Below are 20,690 nucleotides of genomic sequence, written 5' to 3' on the forward strand. Positions count from 1 at the left end.
TGCCAAATACTGCAGCAGAAGCCAAGATTGAGTGCATCCATCCTACTTTACCTCTAGAAAAGCCAAAAGAATATTTAAGTTCTTTTGTAGTTTCCTGATGGATAAGATTTTATTTTGGCTTTGTATTTTTAAGACAGGTTAAACATTGAAGAGGGAACCCAGCATAGGAACTAGATTCAAATCCCTAGGGTTGTGTTGGATGGCTGTGAGTGCATTCCGCCAGTTTAGTTTTCCTATTTTGATACACAGTACTCTTCACGTGTTTCATGGCTGCCACTCTGGTTGCAGTTTGATGTATGAAACCGTTGTGACCTTTTATTGTTAATTGAGCTCGTTATTGCAGCATAGACTTCACAGTAAGCACAAAAGCCACAGTAAGATTTATCACTGCTTGCTATGTGCTTAGCTTGCCATTAGACTAATTGAGCACAGTGCTGTGTGTCACATTAGTAGTTGCACAACTAATGCACAGGTGCAGGCCAGGATCAACACTCCTTTCCCAATCATGACCTCGTCCCTTAACAGAAAGTTCACACGTACCCACAGAGACAGCTGAGACGCCTCATTCTTAGTTCTGCGTAGATGACAGTGAACCTAGGAGTTCAAATCAGTGGTTTCCAAGGTTTTTTTGTTGTTTGTTTGTTTTGGGTATGTAAACCATTTCAGTGAGTTATTGAACTTCATTGATCAGAATAGCAAAAAAATACTTATCTTTAAAAGATTCTTGTCAGATACATGTCAAACATCAGATGTCTGTTAAACATTCCCTACTGTGTTATTTTGATGCTGTGTGATCTGTATTTTAAGTAATTTATCCTTCTTGTGTCTTTTTTTTCTGCTGTCTTCTACACTATCGTGAACTTACATTGTGAGGAGCAGAGCACTTTCCACTTTTTCATCTCCCTTATTGTAGTTTTATTTATTTAGTTTTTTGTGGTACTGGGGTTTGAACTCAGGGCCTAAACCTTGAGCCACTCTTCCAGCCCTTTTTTTGAGCCACCTCCACCAGGTTTTTTGAGATAGGGTCTTGAGAACTGTTTGTCGGGGCTGGCTTCAAACTGGGATCCTCCTGATCTCTGCCTCCTGAGTAGCTAGAATTACAGGCATGAGCCACTGGCACTTGGCCAATACAGTTTTAATGTAACATTATATATGTATTTCTTATAATCCCCTACATGACTTGTCTTTTTCCTGCTGGCTCATGGTCTTCTTAAAATCACAGTATCGTGTCCTAGGGACATAGGTGAGTGCTGCCAGCTGCACTTGAGAGATGTGAGCAAGTGTAATGAAATGAGGTATCTGATTTAACATATGATCTGTAGGAGCAGTAGGTTGTCAGAGAGCACTTCAGTGTATATAATCCATGAGTATTTACTTTCTTTTTGGTCAGGTATCCTGAAGAACTTGCCTGGCACACAAATTTAAGTCGAAAAATCTTGAGAAAGTCTCCACAGTTGGAACGGTTTCATCAGTTCCTGGTTAGCGAAACTGAATCTGTAAGTAGATGTCTGGATTTGTTGGTGTTCTTAAAGCATTAAATGCAAAGATGTATCATAGCTGTATTTGTGCTATGCTTATTACTGGAGCAAAAGTAGATTAAGCATACAGCAAAGACACCTGTAAGTAAACACATCATCTTTAATTTCTGGTTATTTATTTACCAATGACCTTGTTTGTAGTGTGTGATCATGAAATTTAGTAAGGATATCAGTCATAAATGTCAGTTTGATTTGTAGTCTCCTTTTAACACGAGGATTTGGTTAGCTGTAGGACTTGGGCGAAAGCACTTTGCCCTCTGTCATAAGTGACAGGCTGTTCTTGTGAGGTGGTTGCTGAGTCTACTCCAATTTCTATCTTAGGGGCACATTACAGGTTCCTGTTGTACATATGAAATACAGATTTTTAAGTCCATATTTTTGGACTATAGGGATTGTCCAAAATCTATTATATTAAAAAGGAGACAAGTCCACTTCTTATCACTTATATTTTTTCTTGCCCCATATTGCTCCACCTTTGCCAAAAAAAAACCCCACACAATATAAGTACAGCTTTGTTCTCTGAAGCTATGTTCCTTCTTGATTTCTTTCCTACCCCATGCTTTGAGTTCAGTTTGGTCACTGAACTCCTTCATTTAGCACAGAACCATCCCCAACAGAAGAGCTGTTCAGTCATGCAGTAAAAGTTACATGAATGCCCCTGCAGTGTGAGTATTGGAAACTTTGCTGTTTCCTTTTTATTCTCCTGCGGTTCTGAATTTCACATTTAAAGTCAGGTTTCCTCCTTCCTCTTTTCTAATCACCAAGGAAATCCACTAAATTATACATCTTTCCCAAGTTTCTTCTCTGAAGCCTTAACCAATTCACCTGTTCTAATTTCTACTGGACCCACAGCTGTTTACTACCAGTGTGACTTTCTGTCCATATAGGTAATCAGTTAAACTAGGCTCCTGTTTGCTTGACTTTTTCTTCCTGGTTGTTAACAAAAACTAAGAACTAAGTGCAGCCACACACCCTGTCTTTCGCTCAGCTCTTAATCCAGATGGAAGGATCAAGTAAAGATAAGCAAACTTTCAGGACACAATTCAGGCTTGTGCTTTGAATGGAGCAGAAGGTTTGTGGGCACCAGTGTCATACACAGGTTTGAAGAACCATGTTTTAGCAGCTTGGAAATAGAGGAGATGGGAATTTCAGCTGAGAGTTCAAAGTGGGAAGGTGTTGTAAAAACTAGTCTAGGTTTTAATCAGGAACTAGAGTGATGAGAGCTCTTGAGAATAACAGCAATACCCTCTTGGCTATTCAGAACTGGCTACAAATCTTTTCAGAGTGTTTATGAATCAAGTGACTAATTGCTGGAATGTCTGTAGTCAAGGGCCTGGCGTCCCCATCCTCATTAATGCTTTAATTGAAAACTTGGATGGGAACAGCAGGCTTATCAGAATCACATTCATAACCCTAAAGCTTGGGAATCCTTGTGCCTAGTAAGTGGCTCAGGTAGTCTTCACAGACTCGCTCCTGGCCGGAAATGCCTGAGGTGAAATTGGCAGATAAAAACATAAAAGTCTATCTGACTGTGAGAAGATGAACGATGTCTAGCAGTTTTGGTACTCCAGACCCAGGTTGTGTGGAGCAGCAGCCTGGGGAGCCAGTATGGTATCCAGCTGCTGGTAGAGCTGTGGTTGAAGCAGTGCTGGCCTGCAACAGCAGAATTGTCTGTGTCTGAATACTGTCTCTTGTGACCCCTGCACTGGCCATCTTAAGATGTGAGATTGGAGATTAGTGAGGAAGGTTGGGTATTAGTTGGCTAAGAGTGAAGATGGGAGCAATAGCTGTGTTCTTCTCTGTGAAAGGCAGTTATGAAGAATTAGAAAGTGTCCATGGGTGGTTATTGAAAACAAAACAGGACCAAGAAATAGAAATCATATTTAAGAAGGGAACACTGCCTGGACAAACCACCTTGTCTTGTGTTCCATTGGTATAGAGATAACAGGCCTACCTGCTTTGGAGAGATGCTCGCCCAGCCCATTCTTACCATAATGCTAAAATTCATTGTCCTGCCTGAATTTCTACCATTCTAATGATCAGTTTTGGTGTGAGTGTCATTCTCAATTGGCCTTCAGATAGCAACCATTTATCCTTTAGTGTAAAGATCTGTTCTCATTTACAGTTAGTGTTCTATGTTCTCTGCGAAATTACGTGATCTTTCTCTGTTGCATTTCATGTAATGCCCAGTATGGAAATTCTCTGCCATTTTTGTGGTTGCTGATTTTTTCTCCCCCAGGGAAATATCAGTCGTCAGGAGGCTGTCAGCATGATACCACCCCTGCTGCTGGACGTTCAGCCGCATCACAAGGTAGTGCACTAGGTGGAAGCACAGCATGGCGGGTGGGTTGTTGGCAATGTGCCTGTTTTGTTCAAATCTTTTAATACAATCCCTTTTTTTTAAATACTTTGCGTGGAGAATAGTATGTATTTATTTTAGGCTCTTGTATTTTTGTCCTATTTCATTTTTATAATTCACATAACTTCCCATCTTAAAGTTTTATTGGTTTGTTTACTGTACAACTGTCTTCAGTGATCTTCACTGGCCAAATAACCTTTGAAAGTCACAGTGAGAGCTCATTACATGCCAAGCACTGTTCAGTACCCTTCCTTTTGTGATCTGCACAACCCTCTGAGGGTAGATGCTATCACTCTATTTTTCCAGATGAGGAAAAGGAAGCAGAGGAAGTGATGTAATTGGCCCCAAGTTACAGAGCTGGCAAGTAGCTGAGCTGAAATTCAAAGCTAAAGCTGTCATTTAGCATTACTGTGTCACCATCCTTAGTATTCATCTCTAAATGTATGTTCCCATCCTGATTTGGGGTGGGGGGCATTAGATATTATGTGATCCCTCAAAAGTAACACAACGTGCTATAGGTTCATTCCAGAAAGTGTGTTTAGGTATGGAGATAGAAATCAGAATACTAGAATAACTTATAAAATTGTATTAAATTGAATCTAGAATATTTGATTTTTTAAAAACATCAAGTGTTTTCTTGCTTTGTTAATAGATCTTAGATATGTGTGCAGCACCTGGATCGAAGACCACGCAGTTGATTGAGATGCTTCATGCTGACATGAATGTCCCCTTCCCAGGTATTCATTGCAGAGTAGGAAAGGTACTCTGGTGAGCTGTAGGTGAGGGAAAGACCTTCGTGTTTTCTATCCCTTGGGCCCTGAAATACACTGTCACCAAGCATTTTGTCCATTGTGACCAGGATTTCTCAAACCAACACATTTGTACTTTGGGAGGGGGTTTATTTTAGGATTACACGTGTTTTCTATAAAACCAAATGGTTTTTATTTGTCAGGCCTACTAACACTAGATTTCATACTTTGAATTTCTAGCAAAAGCAACGCCCCCAACCTACACCCCCTTGTTTAGTTACTTTCTGGCTTGTGTGCTGGACAGTAGTGGGTTCTTAAGAGCTGAGGCTGCCTTGGTCCAGATCCCATCAGCATTCAGTAGACAAATGGTGGTGATGGGGGACATTGCATTTATCACATTCATAGTGAATGGTGAGCCATTTTCCTGTCACAGATGTCAGGAAGCTTCAGTGCTTGCCAAGTGGCTCTTCTCAGCATCGCCCATGCCCTGGAAAAGGGGTTCTCTTAAGGAGAGGAAGACAAACATTGCCCATGGTGTGTGTTAGTTAGTCTTTGTCTCTCCTGCTTGCTTTCCTTGAGCCAGCTGCATACTCCTTAGTTGTGTGTGTGTGTGTGTTTAAAAAGTTTTCTTTTTTACGTTATTGAGATGACCTTTTTGCTAACAAGTTTTTAACAAGTCTTTATTCCTTATTTTTAGTATTCACCAAATTGGTAGTAAAAAGCCTCAATATGCTAGAAGGAGCAGTGTTTTCTCTTTGTATTAGTTTTCGCATTATTTTTGCATTTCATATTGTTTTGAAGAATTATTTTGATAACAAATGTTATTAGATACATTTGCCTTATTGCAGAGCGAATGGGAAGAACCAGAAGTGAGCACAGGCAGCACCCAGTAAACTTCCCAGCAGTGGTTCTCATCCTGGGGAGACTGTCCCAGGACTAGGTGCTTCAGCCCCACCTCAGGGCTGGATTCTCAGTCTAGAGCAGAGCCTTGGCACATGGCAATATTTTAACACTGGTCCAGTGATTATTGTTTGGTTTTCCTTTCTCTCCTCACCCTCCTTTGTAATTATTAGTTCCTAATGATGGGAAAGAAATCATTGGCATAGTAATTGGTACAAAGTGAATAGTTGTTAACAAATTAATCTTGAGGTTTTAAATTTCAGGTGTCCATAAAGTCCATGCCAAGCCACCTGGCTCCTTTTTGGGGACCGCTTACATAGTTCTAGGAAATCTTGACCTCGGGTCTTAAGTTTGGTGAATTGCTGCCTCTTACCTCTAGAGGTTATGTGTTTCAGGAAATTATTCCACTTCTGCTACATCTCACTCGACACTACAATTTTATGTTACCAGAGGGATTCGTTATCGCTAATGATGTGGACAACAAGCGCTGCTATCTGCTCGTTCATCAAGCCAAAAGGTTGAGCAGTCCCTGCATCATGGTGGTAAACCATGACGCATCCAGCATTCCTAGACTCACAATAGATGTGGACGGAAGGAAAGAGATTCTCTTCTATGATCGAATTTTATGTGATGTCCCTTGCAGGTATTTATATTATTAAAAGGCAGAAAGCCCCACATCCACCAGGAAATCAAGTATAGACTGACGTGAAGCTGCACAAGAGCCAACAGGAGTGTATGAGTGATTCTTGTGGCCACAAGTATGGAGAAAGAGACATGAGCTGTTAGTGAAACAGCTCAGCATGACATTGGATACAGAACAGAGAGATATAGGAAGGGGTGTTTTTGATAAATAGTCCTAAAAAAGATTTGAAGAAAGCACCTAAGGAATGTAGAATCAAAAACTCCCACAGTGGTGATTTTAGGATATTACCTGGAACCGTTTTGTATCCCAAGTTTTTCTGTTGTTCCAGTATATATGTGAATAATGCATAATCACATTGAGTTTTTCTGCTAAATTTTGTTACTTATTCCAATGAAAGAAATTTAGGAGTGGAAACCTTTGAGTAACTCATTTTACCCATATCTTTATACTTCAAATTTTATGCAATACTAGGTATTTAGAGTTTATGTGTGAAAATATTCATAACATGAATGAATAATTCTCCAGGCAAAAATGTGCACCATTAGAGTACCATATGTACCATATGTGTGTTCAGAGGCAGGCATGGTCCTAGGAGTTAACACCTGAGTAGCATGGATTTGTTGAGATCAGAGCTCAAAAACGGCCACAGAACTGCTCCACACTCTATAGGGTGTTTAAATAGGATGCCTTCTTGTGTAAGAATTCCACTTTGTTTAAACCACTGGCACATTCACTGCTCATGGCAGAACTCAGTTTGAATATTACATCTGATAACACTGAACATGGCTGAGTTAAAGTAAAATTTAGAATTAAGTAAAAACTTAAAACATGGACCACCTTAAATAGCTTGGAGCATGGTAAATAAAACAGCTGCTACGCTGTGTCAAATAGACTTCATAACCTAAATACATTAGTCATGAACTAAGTTCTTTCTTCTCTAGATTGCAGTTTTCTACCTTAACCTGGGGTAGTTTTTCCTACCTCTGTGTGCTTTTGATCAGAAATAGCTCCTCTCCTACACTCTGAGGATAAAATGACCTTAAGAGCAATTGGATTGGTTGTAAATTTATGGATTGATGGTGGAGTTCCTGCCATACAAGTCACCAGCATCCAGCCAGGGACATTATTTGAAAGTAGGGATTATATATCACGGTACAGTGCACTGTACCACCACCAAGCACTGGTGACTAGACCACCGAGGAAAATTAAATGTCGCCTAGGAAAGTCAGCCAAGGCAGGAGCAAGCCCTGAAGAAACAAAGTAGATAACACTAGACATGTATAAGAGTCTGTTGTAAAATGTACATGGGATTAATTTCCAGCAATGAAAGTCAGAAATATTTTAACTGTGATTATAGAAAAAATTTTTAATGGAATTAAGTTATCTCATAGAATTTGCTGTGGGAAAGCCTGTATGAGTATAAATTTATCATTATTCATGTAATTCTGATTAAAATGTCACTGTTGTTTGACCGTGTTTCTGAATACCATCATTCAAGGTTCTGTACCCTAGGTATGCAAATTAGTTTTGCTAATATAGGTTGAGTATCCCTAATCTGAAAATTAAAACAGCTCCAAAATCTGAAGCTTTTTGAATGCTTATCAGATGCCACAAGTGACAAATTCCATACCTCATGTGGACCTCGTGGTGGATTCTGTCAAAGCACAGGTGTACTGTGCATATTATATAAGAATACCTTCAGGAGTTTATGAAACAAATGAATTTCATGTTTAGACTTGGGTCACTCCCAAGGTATCTCATTGTGTACATGTATGTACTGAAAAATCTGAAGAACAATATTTTGGATAAGGGATATCCAACCTGGGTTTCTCCCAAATGGAAGAAATTAATCCTCTTTAGAGTTGAGTGAGGTTTCCTGTTCAACCTATTATTTCTCTTTTGAATTGAAAGTTAAAGTATAATTTAAAAGTATAGTACCAAATACAAAGGTGGTTGTCATTTGTGAGAATTAAGATTGGTATTTATAGTAATATCTGTTTTGTAATTCACTTTGAATATGACATACCCAGTAAAACTTTAGTCTTCTGTCTGTGCGGAATTTCAAGTTGTTAAATACTTTCTTTGCAGTGGAGATGGCACTATGAGAAAAAACATTGATGTTTGGAAGAAGTGGTCCACCTTAAACAGCTTGCAGCTGCATGGGTGAGTGAGCGTGAAGCTGAGTACACTTAGGTCAGCAAAGATGCAGCTGAGCACACAGTGCTTGCTCCACATGTCAGCATCTGGGAGTGGTAGTTAGCAGTCACCTCATGATAGTTTGCTCTCATGGTGGAGTTGCTCTGAAAACCTTTCAGGAATAGTAACTGCTTTTAAGTTAAGTAAGTGCTAATGCAGGCAAAGGTAGGATTAGAATGTATGAGGAGGGGGCCACAATTTTCCAGAGGAAAAAACCACATCTCTGTTCAAATATGTAAGTTTTTTTCATGTTAAACTCAGCTGCTGATCAGCTTTGTGTTTCACTTGTCCCCATCTTGGGGAAGATTAGTAGGATGTGTATAAATACATATTCTTTTCACTATCACCAAATAGCTTATAGATGTTTACCTTAACTTCACCTACAACCTTACAGAATTTTTTTTTAAAGTTATGAGTGTCATATAAATTGTAATAAATGTATGACACAATAAATAGGTACTTTATAGCATTTGTGGATATGTTCAGTCTGGGGTAACCTGACATCGACCCTTAGCTTACAGCTACGGATTGCAACTCGAGGTGCTGAGCAGCTGGCAGAAGGTGGGAGGATGGTGTACTCCACTTGTTCACTGAACCCCATCGAGGACGAAGCAGTCATAGCCTCTTTGCTGGAGAAGAGTGAAGGTGAGCATGCTTGCCAATTGTTCAGCAGAGATGCATGCTTCTCAGAGATGGTTTTGCCATTGTGTGCTCCTGTAGACCTTTTCCTGAGCTGTTGCTTATATATTTAATCTGAAGCCATAGCCTCTCAAATGAGACGTCCTAGTTGAAGACAGTCTTCTATAATGGGTTTATCATATTTTGTGAATTATTTGGAAGGTGGTGGTCTTTATAACAAAAGAAACTTTGTTCATTTTTTCTAATTATGTCAGATCCTTATCACATGGGTTTATTTTAAAAAGTTTTTATTTGTGATAAGACATACATAACAGAGTTTATCATCTTGAACTACTTTTAACTGCACTGTTCAGTAGTGATAGGTAGATTCACATTGTGCAACTGCTACCTCTATTCCTTTCCAGAATTCTTTATTCTGCAAAACTGAAGCTCTGGTCTCATTAAAAAGTCTCATTCCATTCTTCCTCAGCCCTGGCCACTGCTACTCTATTTTCTGTCTTTGGGACTTCTACTACTCTAGGTATCTATGTACATAGAATCATATCATAATTTTCTTTTTGTAATTGGTGTATTTTACTTACCATAATGTCCTCAAGATCTACCTCTGCTGTAATTGGTACTCGGTTGTATATAAGCCACATTTTTGTTTAGTAATTTATCTGTGGAGGGACACTTGGGCTTCTTCCTTTTGGCTCTTGTGAACAAAAACTACGAGACTGTAAATAAAGATCTCTTTTTAAGTGTTTTGGGTGAGCAAATCCAAAAGTGGGATTGCTGGATCTTATGGAAATTGTTTTTAGTTTTTTGAGGACCCACCAGATAGTTTTCTTTAACTGCAGCATCATTTCACATTCCACAGTGCACAGTGCTCCATTTTGTGCACATTGTGCCAGCAATTTCTTGGGTTTGTTTATTCATTAGTAACATTCTAATGGTTGTAAGGTCTTAATACATTTTTATATTGGGGAACCAGACATAGTATAAAATACCATAAGATAGCAATTTCCACAATGCTTTGATATAAAATGCTTTTCCTCCTTTTGTATTTTACTGAAATGGTAACTCTCCCCCTTAACTTTGCTGTGGTAGGATTTCCTAACAGAACATAATGAGAAATTTCAAATCATGTTTCTATATGTTCCCACTGTTGATGACTAGCTTAGGTAAACAGGTGTTACCCTGAATTAGAATTCACATTCTAGTTTTTTGTCCCATGAGTCTCCATAGCCTTTGTAGGAAGGCATCATTTTGCAAACCCACTGAGGTGGGGCGGGAGTGGGATGAGTGAGCAGAATCTCACATGCAATGCATCTGTTTAAAAGTTAAGAATAAGCAAGAGCAAACCCTGGCAAAGTGGAGTGAGGAGGAGTTGGTAACTTAAGAGAGTGAGAAAATGCTGGAGGTTGGGGTCAAGAGAGGGGATGAGTGGACATTGAAGACTGTCACTATTGGGTGAGGGGAGAGTGGTGCAGTCCTCATCCTGTCTGAAACCTTTTAATTGGCTCTTTGGCAGTCTTCCTCATGAGACTGGCTTGCTCCTTTTTATGTATTTAGAATCTCCTTGCTGGTTTTCTGACGAGTGCCTGAGAATCTGTTTAGGTGTTTTCTAGGCAGTAGCTGGCTTTATTTACCTCTCTGTGTATATTTAATGTATCTGAGAGATGGAAGGGTGTCTCTTAGAATCCCAATAAGTAGCACCTTCCTTCTCTAGTCAGATTCTTAAACCAGTTGACAAATGAGGTAACAGAGTAGAGTTGATTCAGGCTGGAATCTCACCTGTAACTTTACTAATAAAACTGGTATGTGATTTCAAATTCTGGTCTTAAGGATTAGGTCTTCTGTATCCTGGATCACAAAGGTGCTCACCTGTGGAATACAGTAGCCTTTGTGTTAAGGGCAAGCTTGCCAGTAAAGCTTGGAGGAGAAAGACAGAGTGGAGAGAGGGCCCTCATGTTTTTGTTCCAAACCCAGGAATCATTGTAGCTCTCCAGAGTCCCAGAGGAAATGTTTTAGGGGTCGCGGGGAGAGAAGGTGCTTGGTTAAGAGCTGACCTCTGCCTCCACATAAGAGTGTGAAAGAGCGACAACACTGTTGGGCCAACTGGCTTTATGTTTGAGGGCTTTCTTATTTCAGAAAGAAATAATGGGATTATTTTCTTAGTGAACTGGGTAGATTTTTGCCATATTTTCATTTCATCTTTACTGTGTTAAAGAGTTTTGACTATGTAAATATTGTATTGTACTTTTTCAATCATTTCTAGATGTAATAGGTTTTCTTTTGATAAGTGTCAAAATAAATTCAAGGCAGCATACGATTTATTGAGCAAGTCTCCTGTTTCTTGTTGGGCCAGGGGTTTCTGGTTGTACCTGTCTGATAAGATGTTATAGCCACCTGCGTGCAATTGTTTGCAGACCGCATTGTAGATGCCTCATCCTGATTCTCTGTCAAAGGCATTGTGCACAGAGGAGGCTTCCTTGAAGAAGGAGCAGACTGTCACTGAACCTTGTTCTTAATAGTATTGCTGGGATTTTGACTTGGTGTAGTTCTCACTTGAATGTACTCAAAACCTTAGCTGGAGAAATGGCATCTGATAAATGTGCAGACTACAAATAGCGAGTCAGTGTTGATAGCTCCCACCCCATATGAGGGTCAGAAGTCAACTAGGCCAGCTCTGCTTGTTTCTGAGGCTCTGGACAGTGTCTGAGGAAATAGTTTGTGTGTGCCTGCACTGTTGGTTCATGTTAACTCTAAAGGAAGAACATGCAGGAGTGACAGCAGAAGGCAGGAAGATTCTTGCGTGAGAGGCTCTTCCCCTGCACAGCTGCCTCAGGGATGCTTTGCTTTGTCTTTATAAGTATGTGGGCTTGTGTAGCTTCTCCATGGGTCCTTGCTGGCGTTTCCTTTTCTGTGAAGGTGTCAAAGCTGTTCAGTGGTACTAGCTGGCTTCAGGGTTTCCTGAAGTGACCACCTCACAGCTTCTTAGGGGTCACGTTGTAGACACTTAGAAGGCCAGAGTATGTGTTCACAACTGTTGTACTTTGTTTGAAAATATGGGCCAACAGTGTCCTGATGGGCAATTTTAGGAAACATACTGGACCTAAAACTAAATGTCTAGAATTGACTCTGGGCACTAAAAAAACCTGGTTCTGGGGCACTCTGAATCCTAGCTGCATGCAGCATGTAGGTTGTTCTCGCTGGGGTTAGCCTTGCCCTCGTGGACTCTACAATACCTTTAGTAGCCTTATTGAGCTGTAATTGCACAGCATGACATTCACCCGGTTTTAAGTGTACAGTAGGCTTGCAGGTTTAGCCTGGTTTCACCATTTTGTGCACCTCAAGAAGGACCCTCATGCCCATTCACTCGTGCATTCACTTCCTGTCCCACGCCAGCCCCCAGCTGCCACTGACCTGCTTTCTGCCAGTGTATTTGCCTTCCCTGGACATTGGCTGTAAGTGGATTCATACTATGTGTAATCTTTTATGTCTGGTTTCTTTCATAGGGCATAGTGTGCCATGCCTTTTGGGAATTTTTCTTTTTTTCTTTTTCTTTTCACTGTGTAGGTGCTCTAGAGCTTGCTGATGTATCTGGTGAATTGCCAGGATTGAAGTGGATGCCTGGAGTCACACAGTGGAAGGTAATCCTGCTATGAGAACTTTAATTCAAAAGAGTGAGGACAGTGTGACAGACATAAGAGCCATAGAAGTTGCATTTGTGTCTGGGTAACACAGATCAATACTTATCTGCTCATACAGTTTAGAGTTAGTGTCCAAGTGATATTTAATGACAAATGGTCTGATTATACATATGTTTTTCTCTGGCAGTGGAAACGTTCTCTTGCCTTTATTTCTTCTGTAGAAACCAGCTTTCTTGTTCTCATTCCCATAAGTACAACTTTGCTTTACTTATTGATGGATGGCCTGGGATTCAAGCTTTGTTTCCTATCACATTACATTGACAGGCCCAAAACCATGTGACACTTGCTGGAAAAGCAAAAAAGAAACCTATATGGAAAATGTTCTTTTGCAATGGATATCCTGGTTTTGTGAATGAAAGTATTTCATTCTTGTTAATAGAGAATATGTTACTTGAGGATTTTTTTGTAAAGGGCACTTTATGTTTATATTTGCATATGCTTGGGAGCATTCACACTGTACCCTGTGGTTTTGCTTAGTGGTGGTGCTGTTTGTATAGAAAGGTGCTCTTATTTGCAGGTCATGACAAGAGATGGGCAGTGGTTTGCTGACTGGGACGATGTTCCCCACAGCAGGCATACCCAAATCCGACCCACCATGTTCCCACCAAAAGACCCAGAAAAGTTAGAGGAAATGCACCTAGAGCGATGGTAAGTTTATGGACACTCCAGGGTTTGGGGACCGGGTGGTGCGTCACCTGATGGGCTTTATTAGGCAGAATTTACTAGGCAGCATGTAACTTTGCTGTGAGGTCTGGGCTGTGCCTTCCTCCAGTCCTATATGTGGGAACCTTCCAGCAAGTAAGGAGTTCTTGGTGCCTATTAGTTGCTGTCATAGGGTATTTATAAGTAGTGGAATTGGTTAGAACTTCAGTGTTCATACTTTGGAAATTTCACGAACTTTTTGGGATTTTTTTTAATTGGTATGTGTTAGTTATACAAAGAGTGATGGATTTCACAATGACATTTCTATGCATATAATGTCCTTTGATCTTATTCTCCACCTCTATTTACCTTTCTTATCTCCATTACCTCTCCATAAACTTCTTAAAGGTTATATTTTGGCTGTTCTATGAGGGAGGACTGCTTGAGTATTTGCAATAAGACTTGACCTCAGATATCTTTATAGTCTGTTTTAATACTAAAAGAATGCTTTTGCATCATTTGTAAAATATGAATTCTATATCTGTATTTTTAGCCTTAGAATATTGCCCCATCATCAGAATACTGGAGGGTTTTTTGTGGCAGTATTAGTCAAAAAATCTTCAATGCCATGGAATAAACGTCAACCAAAGGTAAGGTTTTTTTCCCCCAAAAAACAGAATAATACTTCGTCTTTTTGTGCATTTAAGACAGAAGCTAACAAGAGTTCTCTGGAAGAGAGAGGAGAGTTTAGGGTGTGGGAGGATTGAGAGGACCTGAACCTGGATGAAAGGAGTTCATTTAAGTTCCAAGTTTTCAAAAAATGCAGACATTTCTCAGAGGGGCTAGATAGTGGAAAAGCAGTGTTTGAAGAACACATTCTGTTTTCATCTTAAATCCACTTATTTACTAACTGTTGAAAAGACATAAAGACTGCCCTGTGGCCCCATATGTGAAGTGTGCCATGGTATTTCCTTTCTGCCCACCGCATGTCCACACTGCTGGCCACAAGGTAGCTGTTTCTCTTAGGCTGTGAGCAGCCCAAACCTATGTGTAATGATTATAATCTGCCTGCTGGTTCCCTTAGTGGGAGGCCATCCTAGTCTTGACACAGGGTCCCCTTAAGGTGTGCTGTTCTTGTCCCTGTCATTGCTGCCATTGTTTTATTAGTTCTTAAGTCAACCTACCGTGAGTTTAGAATATGTCCTGAAATCAGTATGACTGTATTTCTTTAAGATCCATGCTTGAAAGTTAGGACAAGTGACACTTAGCCTTTATCTTCAGAGAAACAGAAAGTAAGTGTTTCCTCAAGGCGCCAGTATTTTCTGGGTGCAACTGGTCTAGCTTAACTTTATGTTCAGCCTCCAGGTGGTAAAGGCAGGAGCTCTTGGCTTCCAGTAGTCACCATGTTTTGTAGTCAGTTAGGAAAGGTCTCACTGTGAGTCTGCAAGTCCCAGCTCTTCAGGAGTAAAGCTGTGAATGCTTAGAGCTGTGCTCCTAATGGAAAGAGAATGCCAGCCATGTGTGTAATCTTCATTTTCCAACAGCCACACTAAAAGAAGTAACATTACTAATATATTTTATGTATTCCACTGTATTTAAAATGTATTTCTGGGTAATCAGTGTAAGAAATTAGTATTGACATATGTTGTATTAATTCATACTGTGTTTTAACAATAGTGTGTAGTTTATTATTTGTTCAGTGCAGGGATTGAACCCAGGGCCCTCACACATGCTAAGCATCTACTCTCCCACTGAGCTATAACCCTAGCCTCAGTAGTGTGTGTTTTAAGCTTTAAAATCCATCTTACTCTGCATTCGTGGTATTTTTCCATGCTCAGTGTCCACAGCTGGCCAGCAGCTCCTAGGTTTAGAGCCTGCTGTGAACAAGCTGCTGACTGACTTGCACTTGGCACTGCCTGATTGGTTTTGTGATGGTCTTAGCTACATAAGTGGGTTTTAAGTTTTCTTTCAGTTGCCTCTGATGTGTTGTCCTGATTTAGAACAGTGTGGTATCATTGGCTCAGTTTTATACTAATGCGTCTTTTCTCATAGCTGCTGTTGTGTGGTCTGTTCCTTACTTAGTTCAGCTGTACTTTGGTCATTTGTGCTATGCCAGAGTGTGCTGCCAGGGGCCACGCTGATCTAATCAAAGTCACTGGGAGGCATGAGAACTTCCCACTAGAACTCAGACCACAGAACCCCACACCAAAGTTGGTATTTCGAGGGAAATGAAGACTGTTGCCATGGAGGGTCGGCTCTTTGATTTGACTCAACCTCTGATTGGGATTGAAAGGATGAACACACATCACTCACCTTGTCCAAGGAATGGGAGTAATTTTATTTTTTGTGCTTCTTTTGTGGGACTTGGATTTGAGCTAGCCAGGTGGTCTACCACTGAAGCCACTCTTTTGCACTGAAGTGGAAAGTGCTCTGACAGGCCATACTGCTAAGTGACTTGCACTCAGACTGTGAGGCAAACCTCTGTTCCTCCACTTAATAGCTTTGTGGCCTGGGGAAAATGTGGATCTTTTCTGCGTAGAGGCATCCAGAGTTGAAAACTTTTCAAATAATGGGACTGAAAATTATTACTTCTGCCTATCTTGAGACCTGTTACAAAGGACACATAGTTTTTAAAAGTTTGGATTTTTTTGTTTTTGTTTCTGTTTTTCTTTGTGTGTGTGCATGTGTTGCTGGGGATTGAACTCAAGACCCTGAACATGGGTACTGTACCACTAAGCTATGTCCCTGGCCCTGGAAGACTTGTAGTACAAATAAAGTGTTTTGTTGCTACTTAAAGCCAGGTATACATTACACTATTGACCAAATCCAGTAGCTCATTCTTCACCAGGTAGTTCTTTGGGCCCTGGAAGTATGTTCTTCCTCCTCCTAACCCAGACACTCTGGAACCATTCTTATCTCCCTTTCTTAAATTCCCATCATTTGTGTGCTTATGTTTTTGCCCCTGCCTGATATTATGATGCTCCTGTTTGGTACATTCTATGTCCTTCCTTGCAGTACGTGTACCAGAATGGGCTGGTGCTATGGGCTTCTACCAAGTGTTAAGCTGTGTATTCTCTTTATGGGATTAGGGAAGAAACTGTCTGTGGCTTTCATTTATAAGAGCAGATATTTAAAGTGGCACATTTTTTTAATTGTGTTATTTTATCCATTGTTGCAGAAAAATATAACTGGTACTGTGAATAGGGTGGTTTTAATTTTCTTGTAGCAGTGAAGAATGTTGCTTATTGTGTGAAAATGAACTTGTTCCTTATGACAGGTGCAGGGCAGATCTGCAGAGACCAGAGAAATCACAACACCCAGCCCTGCAGCTCCCGTACAAGAGAGACCCATAGACTCCTGCGAGGTGGAAAGTCAGTCAGTCACCGGAACTGGTGACACAGAAATCACTCAGACAACTGAGAGCCTAGAGAATAATGAAAATAAGAAAGATGGCGTGTGTGGGTAAGGAGAAGTTATGTCTGATTCTGGTGATCTGTTGTCTTCACTGCCCTGTTAGATCAAAGGAGACCCCAAAGCCTTTGCCATAGTGATTTTGCATTGGGGAATGAGGATGTGGCTTGTGCTGGGAGTAGCATTAAGGGCAGGAAATGTGCTGTGCCCTGTCTGTGCATTTAGAAGGAAGGCTTCCTCATCCGCATGGGGGAAGGGTGGGAGTGTGCTTTTGGTATGGTACGTTCCTGCCTGTGGTACTAACTGACTGTTGCATACTGATGCCCTTTTTAGTCCTCCTCCATCAAAGAAAATGAAGTTATTTGGATTTAAAGAAGATCCGTTTGTATTTATTCCTGAAGATGATCCGTTGTTTCCACCTATTGAGTAAGAATTAATTCATCCCTTTTAATTTGTCATTCAAAAATGTTTTATTTCAGAGTAATAAATGCACAACTAGTCACATTTGACTATTTTGTAGTTAGCTTGCTTTTGTAGCTTGCTTTTCTATTTTTAATGGTGTGTTAGAGCTGGGTAAAACTTGAGAGAGGTTTTTCCAACCTTCCAAACAAAGAGAAAGTAAACTGGTTGAAGGTAAAGATGATGGAGAGGCGAGAATACTCAACTGTGATTCTCAGTGTAAGTTACTAAGTTGTGATCCCAAGCGTAGCTCTCAGTTGAATGTAGAGTTAGTGGTCAAGGTTGCCTCGCTCAGTTCTTACTGAGGAAATGAAGAAGAGTAGTTCTGAGTTGGGGGTGGGAGAACCCTGAATAGGAGCAGTGGAAAAGTGCCCGGTTTACCTGTTTCTCACTCATCAAATGTCAGGGTGTTGTCACCAGAGTGGCCATACATACTGCCTTTTGGATGACTGGTCCTTTGGATAAATGTGTAAAAGTCTGTATCTCTAGCCCTTGTCATTGGAGCAGTTGAGAAAGAAGATGCTCTTGGTAACAGAGGCTCCTGATCTAGTTGAGCCCAACTGAATCTGGCCTGGTGGTTTCAGGTGAGGTGGAGAAAGTAAAGCAGGTAGGAGGAAGTCACAGGCATCACTCGAATGTTCAGGAACAACCCTACAGCTGTAGAAGTTGGGTTTTGTAGGAGAGAGAAAGCAGCTTAGACACAGTGTACTGAATTTCGAGCTGAAGCATAAACAGCATTACTTTTTTACAGGAAGTTTTATGCTTTGGATCCTTCATTCCCAAGGATGAATTTGTTAACTCGAACCACAGAAGGGAAGAAAAGGCAGCTCTACATGGTTTCTAAGGAGCTGCGGAACGTGCTGCTAAACAACAGCGAGAGGATGAAGGTTTTAGCCTAACGCAGACTCGGGACTGGTGTTTGGGCTGATTTGGGGAGGGGCAGAGGCTGGTGCCACTGTGTCCCTGTGGAGCACAGGCTGAGGCCCCATGCCTGCCTCTGCCTTCAGAGCCATTGGCCGCATCCTGGAGCTGTTCCTGCTGTCCCTTGGGGGCTTTGTGCTTTGTCCTCTTGTCGTTTTAGGTCCTTTTTCATTTGCTTTCTTACCTCCTGCATCTGTTTTCCTCTGCCCATTCGTGTACTGCAGCACATCACCAAGAATGCTCAGAGGGTCCACTTGTTCACACGTGTTTTCATGACTGAGACGCGATCTGCCTCACTCATTCTCTCCAGCATCTACAGGGCTGCAGGGCACCCTGTGACGTCACCTTGCCTTGATGGATGGTAGAATATGTGCTGACCTGTTTTCTAGTGTTTTCTAAGTGTACCAGTTATAATTTCTGTTCTGGTAATTATTTGTCACCAGAGCTGTGTACACAGAAGCCATCTGTGACTGTCCATCAGTTCTTGAAAACCGTCTGTAGTGAGCAGCTGTTTCTCCTTCCCCTTCTTCTGCAGCTGTTCACATACAGCCTTGCTGCCTTGTAGAAGGGATTATTCTAATGGTTATCCTGAATTTGCTTGTTTGTCTCGTTTTCCTGCTTACAGGTTATTAACACGGGGATAAAAGTTTGGTGTCGAAATAACAGTGGTGAAGACTTCGATTGTGCTTTCCGATTGGCACAGGAGGTAATCTTGAAGGATTTCAAAGCTCCAGCCCTGGGTTAATGTTTGGGGCTTTCTGGCCAGCCAGCAGGGTCCAAGTATTTCAGAGCCTGACTAGTGCCTACCAGCTTTGGACCCTTGAGGGTTATTGAGCTCCGAAGACTTGGCTTTCCTCCTGTGGAAACTTGGCATTTTCCTGGGGTCATGGTGAGAGCCGTACCCTATGCAGGAAAGCCCTGAGTGTAGGTGATTATTGGCACTTATGGGTGGCAGGCCTCTCAGTGATCTCTGTCTGTTCCCACAGGGAATATATACATTGTATCCATTCATTAATTCAAGAATTATTACTGTATCCATGGAAGATGTGAAGATACTGTTGACCCAGGAAAACCCGTTTTTTAGAAAACTCAGCAGTGATACGTACAGTCAAGCCAAGGACCTGGGTAAGTGGTTTGAATTGCCAAAGGGCATAACTTGCATTCTCTTTATAAGAACAGCAGAAATACAGGTAGTTCTGCTTTGGGCTGGGGGTGGGGAGCGTGGTTTCGAATCATATCATTATAACCAGTCCTTTTTCTGAGTGTGGCTTCCACATCCTCAGATTCAGCCGGTCATGGATTAAAAATACTCAGGGAAAAAATTGTGTCTGTCCTGAGCATGGACAATTGAACTTGTCATCGTTCCCTAAATACGGTATCACAACTGTTCATGTGGCATCTGCATTGTATTTGCAAGTATACACAGCAGGATGGTTGAAGGATATGGGGGAATGTGGGTGGTTTCCGTGCTTCTATAAAGCATTTGAGCCTCCAAGCATATTGGTGTCTGTGTGGGTCCTGGAATCCATCCCGCATGTATGCCAAGGGACGGCTGTGTGTCGTGGCTCTCTTTACTGACTATGTTATAAACACCAGAGGGCTCTGCAGAAGCTAATTGAAAGTGTGAAGGATCAAATTCCTTATTTGGGAGTTGCTCTGCTCTCTTGGCCCTGGAGCCCCTGGTGCCACCCACCAGCTCATGCTAAGTCTGAGGCATTTGGGTTGTCCTCTTGAGCCACTTGGTGACCATGCTGAGCTGGAGAGAATCTCTGCAGAACCTGGCTAGATAGCCCATAAGCCAGCCCTCTTGACCCTCTACTGGTCAACTGCTACTAGAGATGGAAAGAGGTCTGTCGGGCTTGGGTTCACCTGTTACAAGGCACATGAGACCAGCTAATAAAGTATCTGGTTTACTTGACATCTTAGCCAACCTTGTTAAAGTTCTGGTAGCCAGCCAAAATTACTGGTTTATTGTTGGTTTTGTATGTATGTATGTATGTATGTATATATATGTGTGCGTGTGTATACAAAACACACATACATGTATATATATATACATATTTTGCTCTTGTTATTTTTTTTTTAATTAGGATATATATGTTGTACAGGGAGATTCATTGTGACAATTCTAAATAGGCTTATAGTGTCCATTGGTTAGATCCACCCCCATCATCTCTCCCCATCTACTTCTTTCCTGCCCCCACTTAAAGCAATTGCAAGAGATTTCTTTGTTCTGTTTCATGCAAGTATATGGAGTCCATCCACCATACTCCCTTACCTTCATCTCCTCCATTCACCCTCTCCCCCCCCACAGGTACCACCCCCAACACACACACTGTACTTATTTTTAGTCCTGTCTTTGTTATTAATATTTAAGTCATTGTTCCAAGGGGCTTCTCACTCTTCCCTGCCATGAGTCCACTTTGGTTTGTTCAACCCCTTCCATTGCTCTCCCTTAGCTTTATATTTTATTTGTTGATTATATTTATATTTTGTATCATTGTTATTATTTTATATTACTATATTTCATATTTATTA

At 41.1% G+C, this 20,690-nt stretch overlaps 1 protein-coding gene across 1 annotated transcript in view; it reads left to right on the top strand.

Moving 5' to 3' along the window:
• The window catches only part of Nsun2 (NOP2/Sun RNA methyltransferase 2), a 28,306-nt gene that overhangs the window by 3,989 nt on the left and 3,627 nt on the right, over positions 1 to 20,690 (top strand). Inside the window, exons 4-17 of the mRNA XM_020175385.2 lie at positions 1,391 to 1,496; positions 3,778 to 3,849; positions 4,550 to 4,634; positions 5,997 to 6,189; positions 8,278 to 8,352; positions 8,900 to 9,030; positions 12,586 to 12,659; positions 13,237 to 13,367; positions 13,915 to 14,011; positions 16,639 to 16,823; positions 17,106 to 17,198; positions 17,983 to 18,118; positions 18,778 to 18,858; positions 19,139 to 19,277. Coding sequence (XP_020030974.2) covers positions 1,391 to 1,496; positions 3,778 to 3,849; positions 4,550 to 4,634; positions 5,997 to 6,189; positions 8,278 to 8,352; positions 8,900 to 9,030; positions 12,586 to 12,659; positions 13,237 to 13,367; positions 13,915 to 14,011; positions 16,639 to 16,823; positions 17,106 to 17,198; positions 17,983 to 18,118; positions 18,778 to 18,858; positions 19,139 to 19,277 — 1,598 coding nt within the window. The remainder of the gene's footprint in view (positions 1 to 1,390; positions 1,497 to 3,777; positions 3,850 to 4,549; positions 4,635 to 5,996; positions 6,190 to 8,277; positions 8,353 to 8,899; positions 9,031 to 12,585; positions 12,660 to 13,236; positions 13,368 to 13,914; positions 14,012 to 16,638; positions 16,824 to 17,105; positions 17,199 to 17,982; positions 18,119 to 18,777; positions 18,859 to 19,138; positions 19,278 to 20,690) is intronic.

The sequence above is a fragment of the Castor canadensis genome, chromosome 6 (assembly GCF_047511655.1).
Source record: "Castor canadensis chromosome 6, mCasCan1.hap1v2, whole genome shotgun sequence".
In the NCBI taxonomy this organism is placed as follows: Eukaryota; Metazoa; Chordata; class Mammalia; order Rodentia; family Castoridae; genus Castor; species Castor canadensis.